At 64.2% G+C, this 6,086-nt stretch overlaps 1 protein-coding gene across 5 annotated transcripts; it reads left to right on the forward strand.

Moving 5' to 3' along the window:
* Positions 1-780: 780 nt before the first annotated feature.
* LOC107215409 (GRAM domain-containing protein 2B-like) lies at positions 781-4,877 on the forward strand. Of its 5 annotated transcripts, none has more exons than XM_033520208.1 (12): positions 781-1,645; positions 2,031-2,193; positions 2,287-2,362; positions 2,556-2,729; positions 2,816-2,914; positions 3,045-3,116; positions 3,194-3,253; positions 3,503-3,566; positions 3,781-3,924; positions 4,017-4,119; positions 4,326-4,433; positions 4,502-4,877. In XM_033520208.1, exons 1-12 carry the CDS (start codon positions 1,294-1,296, stop codon positions 4,515-4,517), a joined length of 1,431 nt encoding a protein of 476 aa, XP_033376099.1. In that variant the 5' UTR covers positions 781-1,293; the 3' UTR covers positions 4,518-4,877. The 5 variants fall into 5 exon arrangements, with proteins under 5 accessions (XP_033376099.1, XP_033376100.1, XP_033376101.1 ...); XM_033520209.1 differs by having other exon boundaries at positions 3,814-3,924; XM_033520211.1 differs by having other exon boundaries at positions 1,557-1,928.
* Positions 4,878-6,086: the final 1,209 nt, after the last annotated feature.

Genomic DNA, 6,086 nt, shown 5'->3' on the forward strand with positions numbered 1-6,086 from the left:
CATGTGTGTGTTTGATGTCTGTGGTGTGTGAGAACTTGTGTGTGTGCTGTGTGTGTCCATGTGTGTGTGAACACGTATGTGTCCATAGATCACACGTACACAATCAATGTTTGTGTGTCCATACCTGTGTGTGCCCAGCCGTGCGTGCAGGGATGTGCTGTGTGCACACAAGGTGCACGTGGGAGGGGCTGGGGGGTGTGTGCATAACCCATGGAATGGTCTGGGTTGGGAGGGACCTCAAAGCTCATCCAGTGCCACCCCTGCCATGGCAGGGACACCTTCCACCATCCCAGGCTGCTCCAAGCCCCGTCCAGCCTGGTCTTGGGCACTGCCAGGGATCCAGGGGCAGCCCCAGCTGCTCTGGGCACCCTGTGCCAGGGCCTGCCCACCCTCCCAGCCAACAATTCCTTCCCAATATCCCATCCAGCCCTGTCCTCTGGCACTGGGAGCCATTCCCTGTGTCCTGTCCCTCCAGGCCTTGTCCCCAGTCCCTCTCCAGCTCTCCTGGAGGCCCTTTAGGCCCTGCAAGGGGCTCTGAGCTCTCCCTGGAGCCTTCTCTTCTCCAGGTGATCACCCCCAGCCCTGCCAGCCTGGATCCATGGCAGAGGTTCTCCATGACCCCCCTGTCCATGCCCTGTGCCTGCTCACAGTGTGTGTCCGTGTGTGCAGCCTGGATGGGCTGGCATGGAGCCCCTGCCATGAGAGCTGTGGGGTCATGTGTGCACAGCAGGACACGACTGTGGGGTGAGGGGGTTGGGGGGGCTGGGGGTGTGACAGGGTGTGGCCAAGGGCAGGGAGTGACACCCCGAGTGTGCTTGGTGTGGGAGAATGGAACGGGATCCCGGCAGATGGACTGGGAGCCTGAGTGGGTGGGTGGGTGTGTAGGGTGCAGCCCCCTCAGGTCGCGCCGTGTCCCACCTCGGGCCGGCCCGGGTTTATGGCCGTTCCTCGCTGCGGGAGGGGCGTTATCAGCCCCGGTCCAGAGAGCACGGGCTGAACCGGGCTGGGTCCGTGGCCTTCGAACCTGCCCCAGAGCCCGCGGGGGGCGCGGTCTCGGCTCTGCCCAGTGCCCCCGGCCCGGCCGCGCCCCCTCCCCGCCTCCTCCTGAGGGTCCCTGTCCCACGACAGAAACCCCCGGGACGAGGGGCGGACGTGCCCCCAGCCCTGGACGGACGCGCCTGGCGTTGGGAGCCAGCGCAGGAGGCAGGGGAGCGGGCACCGGGCAGACGATGCCGTGCGGTGTCCCGGGTTGCGGAGTGCCCGTGGATTGCGGTGTGCCCGTAGAACTACAAAATGCCACAGGATCGCAGAGTTCCGCGGGACTGTGGCTGTACCGCTCTGGTTCTCAGCGCTGCTGGGACTGGAGCGCACTGGCAGCTGCTTGGTCCCGCATTCCCCGGGGGCCGGGCTGGGGCTCACCCCGCGCAGCCTCGGGGTGTCCCGGGATGGGGCTGCCCCGGCCGCTCCCTGCGAACCTGCCGCGGCCGCCCGGCTCCGCCCGCTGCCCTTCCTCGGGAGAAGGAGGAGGAGGAGGAGGAGGAGGAAGAGGAGGCGGAGATAGCAGCGGAGCAGGAACGGCGCTGGAAGGAGTGGGAGCGGGACAGGTCGGACGGGACGGGGGGACCCCGGCTGTGCCCCCCAGCAGGTACCGCGCGGGGAGCGCGGGGCCTGCCCGGGACGGGGTTCTGGGGCCGCGCGTGGGTTCGGGACCGCAGCCGCCTTCCCGTCCCCTCTGGAGCCAGACCGGCCACGCACTCCCGCACCCAGCGCCGGCCGTGACCCGGGCCGGCACCCCCCACCCAGGGATAACTTTCCCCGTCATCCGCCGGTACAGGGGTCACTACTTCCCCCGTCACCCCAGGCCCCGCTGCCCAGGGGTTCGCAACCAGCACGATACCATGGGACAGGCAAAGGGGTCACACGACCGGGTGAGCTCTGCTGTCCCGGTCCCGGCGTGGCCTGAGCCCCGTCCCCCGTGTCCGCCCCGGTGGAGGGACAGGTTGGTGACACTGGGATCTGCTGTGCTGCAGGAATAGACCATCCGCACACCCTGCCTCCTCTCCCCGAGCTCTCGGACTTACCCCTCATGCCGGGGAAACTGAGACGCAGCAGGCGGGAGGTGCTGGGGGAGAAGCAGTGGCAGAGCCTGGAGGAGAGGGGAAGTGCCCATCTGGGGCAGCCCAAGCTCACCAGGTGGGTGCTGCACCTCGCGGTGACGCATCCCGCACCCCAGCCCCACATCCCACCTGTGCCCCTCGAGTCATCCCCTCCGATGCCTCCTTCCAGATCCAGGACCTATGAGTCCTCTTGCAAGGAGACAGAGCAGGCAGCCACGGGCACGCAGGGACCCCCATCCCCCTCGGTGAGTCTTGGCGTCTGCGGAGGAGCAGAACCCCAGCGCCAGTCCCAGGGTCTCGGCTGGGTGCTCTCTTGGGGAGGGGGCCGAGGGAGGGCTCGTCCCGGTCCCGTGGCAGATGCGATGATGGAACAAGGGGCTGCAGGATGCCCGCGGTGCCAGGGCTAGCCCAGAGCATCAGCCCCCCGACCTCCCGCAGCTGAGCAAGCAGGACAGCAGCTACCGCCGAGCCTTCGGGGAGCTCGCTGAGCAGGACGTGCTGCTGGGCTGCTTCTCATGTGCCTGGCAGAGAGAGGTGCCCTACCACGGTCGCCTCTACGTGTCCTCCCGCCACATCTGCTTCCACTCCAATCTCCTGCTCAAGGACATCAAGGTGGGCTGGAGTGGGCGTGGGGCCAGCAGAACAGGCACAGGTGGCAGCCGGGAACACGGTGACAGAGCCTGTTCCCCCTGGCACAGGCCGTCGTCCCTGTTGACTCCGTCTCAGCCATCAAAAAGACCAACACGGCGTTGCTGGTGCCTAACGCAGTCAGCATCCGCACGGCAAAGGGGGAGAAGGTGAGAGCAGGGACAGTGCTGGCGGGCAGCCTCACCTGGAGTGTCATGTGGAGTGTCCTGGTCCCTGTGGGCTCTGGGCTGCCACTGAGGGGGTAGGTCTGGCACAAATCCCCTTCTCACGCCCCCGCAGTTCCTCTTTGTGTCGCTGCGCCAGCGAGAGGCCACGTACCAGCTCCTGAGGTCAGTCTGCAAACACCTGCAGGTACGCGGGGCCTGGATGGGGAGGGGGGGCTCCATCCATCCATTGCAGGACACCTCCCTTCATCTCTCCTTGTCCAGGACAGCGGCCAGAGCCCTCGAAACTCAGTGAACAATGAGGAAACTCTTAGGAAGTCTCAAGTAAGGCCAGGGAAGGGAGGGCAGGAGGGAACAGCAGGAGGAGGGGCAGTCCCAGCCTCCTGGATGGGGTGGGCTGGCTGTAATGGCTCCTGGGAAGACGTGGTGGGGAAATGAAAAGCCCCAGCCCCAGGACCCTCTGTTCCTGTGGGTGACACAAGTCCCATCAGGTCCTGCCCATGTCTGCATGGCAGTGGGGCAGGTAGGTGCCTTTGGGGACACACATCATGACTGGGGCTTGTCCTCTTCCAGATCTCGAGCTTTTCAGACCTGGAGCAGAGCACCCCGGAGCCAAACAGCCTCCACAAATCCCTGGGTGAGCGGCCAGCCTGGTGCACCCCATGCATGCTCACAGCCCTGCTCTGGCAGCTCTGGGCTCTGCTCCTCCTCCCCAGACACACATGGCCTGGGCGTGATCTCGCTGCCCTCACCCTCCCTGTCCCCGAGCAGCATCTCCCACAGCTCCAGGGAGTGCAGGATCAGCTCTTTGTGGCCCCGTGTGCCCCTGGGACACCTAGACCTCTCCCTAGGGCATTCATCGATTGTCTCCTGGTCACCTGCAGATGAGCCAAACCCAACATCAAGGCAAGCAGAGGACGAGGATGATGGGGTGGCCCTACTAGTTCCCAGCAGCAGCGAATGGGTGCCCTCAGCAGAGACCTGTGGCCTCTGGGGTGCGTCAGGGGGCTTGGGATGGGGAGATTTTTTACACCCTGGCAGAGCTGAGCACAGACTCTCATGCCAGTGTCACTGCCTGTCCTGGCAGGGGGACCCCACACCGTGCTCCAGGCCTGGGCTACTGCACTTTGGTCCCAGATAAACCCCCAGCTGAGCCCTCTCAACATCATCATCATCATCTACCTGCTGCTGTGAGTCTCCAGGACCTGCTCACACTCCCACTCCCCATCCCTACTGAGCCCCAGCAACCTCTCCAGGGTGGCACTGGCAGGCCAGGGTTCCCGCATTTCCCCTTGGACACCCATCCCCAGGGCGAGCACACGGAGCCTGGCCGTGGCACTGCTCCTGCCCCACGTCACCACCCTGTGCCCCCTGGCTGACTCTGGCCTGTTCTCAGCATGGTGGCCTTGCTGCTGTCCTCGGGGTACATCGGTCTGCGCATTGCGGAGCTGGAGCAGCAGCTGGCGTTCGTGGGGGCCTGGCCACATCTCAACCTGTCACAGCAGTGAGTGGAGGGGCATGGGGTGGCCTCTGTCCCCATCAGAGACTCCTCCTCACCCTGCCTGCCCTCAGGTACAAGACAACGTGAGGCCACCAAGGACCATCACCAGAGCTCCAGTTGGGGGGTCAGGGCCTCTCTGAGCCCTTCCCTGGCCTCTCAGGGGTGGCTCTGTCACCAAGTGCCTTCCAGCCCCCCACAATGCCTGAGAAGCCCAAATGGGCTGTGAGGCTCCATCTCTCTCCCCACTGTCTGCCCACCCTGAGCAGCAGCAGAAGAGACTCAGGGAGCTCCCTGTGGGACACAGAGCAGGGAAGAGGGGCTGGAGTCAGCACCAACCCCCACCCAGCCCTGAGGCAGGGCAGGCAGAGGGGGCCAAGCCCCAGGCAAGGCAGGGGCACAAAGAACAGATTCTATTAGTAAAGATTAATAAAATCTGTATTATATTAATACTTATTATTTGCTGGGCCAGATGCCACAGGATGAACATAAACCAGTCCCCCATCACACACCCCCTGCTCTCCAGAACAGACCAGGACACAGCAGGATCAGGGGCTTTGACTGCTGTGGGTATGCAGCTCCAGGTGCTGATGTCCCAGGGGTCCAGGGAGCAGCAGAAGACCCTGAGCAGTCCCCTGGAGCGCTGCTGCCAGTGACAATGGGAGACAGAGGGGAAGGGGGTGGTGAGGGTGCATCAGGGAGCCCCAGGGCCCTGCAGCTGGCCAGGCCCTGGCTCTTACCCTGCTCCTTCCCTAGGATGGGGCTCACCTGCCAGAGGAAGGGGTTGCAGCAGGTGCAGGGTCACAGGTACATGGTGGGGATAATGGGTTCCCACAGGTTCTGAGCATAAGCTGGGGGTGGGAGCAGAGCTGGGAGCACAGCAGAACCTGCACCCCACAGAAGGATCCACCCAGCCCAAAGCCCTGGAGCTTAATCCCACTCTGGACCAGTTAAGGGGCCCTGGGACTTCTCCCAAGCTCCAAGGTGGGGAAACTCAGGCACTGACAGCTCCTTTCTCTTTGCCATTTCCTGGCCATTCCTTCCCTGAACCCACAGCTCAGCTCTGTGCCTGGGCAGCAGCAGTGGGTGATGCCAAGGTCAGGATCCTCCCCCTCCTCATCCTGCTGCTCAGCCCCATGGATCAGCTCTGCCCCACACCACCCAGCCCAGGGGGTCTTCTAGCAGCAGGCCTGGTCCGCACAGCATAAGACACCAGTCACTGGGGGGAGGGAGCTGCCAGGGTTTCATGTCTCTCCTGAAGGCTGGGAAAAGGCACAGGCATGGGGGCACAGGGTTGTACCCCACTGGAGAGGTGTCCCCTGTCCACAGGGCTACAATGCCAGGGAGGAGATGCCCATGTGAGGGTCCCACCTGCATGGTGACAGCAGGACTCCTGACTCGAGGGCCTGCAGGACAGAGGGGTCTCACAGCAGCCATTCCCCACCCAAGGAGGGGCTGTGCCAGGCCAGAGGCCCCTTTTCCTCCTTCCTGCCATGCTGAGGGGTACAGGGCAGGGAACGGGTGGGGCTGTGCCCTTTGCCAGCAGCAGGAAAGCAAACAGGGAGCAATAAACCTCAGGTGAGAGCTGTGCCAAGAAAGTTGGTACCTGCAGAGGTGGGGTGGGGACCCTGGGGCCTTGCTGCACCCTTCACTGTGGAG

Source organism: Parus major, chromosome 28 (assembly GCF_001522545.3).
Source record: "Parus major isolate Abel chromosome 28, Parus_major1.1, whole genome shotgun sequence".
In the NCBI taxonomy this organism is placed as follows: domain Eukaryota; kingdom Metazoa; phylum Chordata; class Aves; order Passeriformes; family Paridae; genus Parus; species Parus major.

Excerpts from the sequence above, each read along its gene's own strand:
- LOC107215409 (XM_033520208.1), top strand. The coding sequence starts at position 1,294 with ATGCCACAGGATCGCAGAGTTCCGCGGGACTGTGGCTGTACCGCTCTG. Across the intron at positions 2,194-2,286 it reads GGGCAGCCCAAGCTCACCAG|ATCCAGGACCTATGAGTCCT; the intron begins GTGGGTGCTGCA and ends GCCTCCTTCCAG. Across the intron at positions 3,925-4,016 it reads AGAGACCTGTGGCCTCTGGG|GGGGACCCCACACCGTGCTC; the intron begins GTGCGTCAGGGG and ends CTGTCCTGGCAG.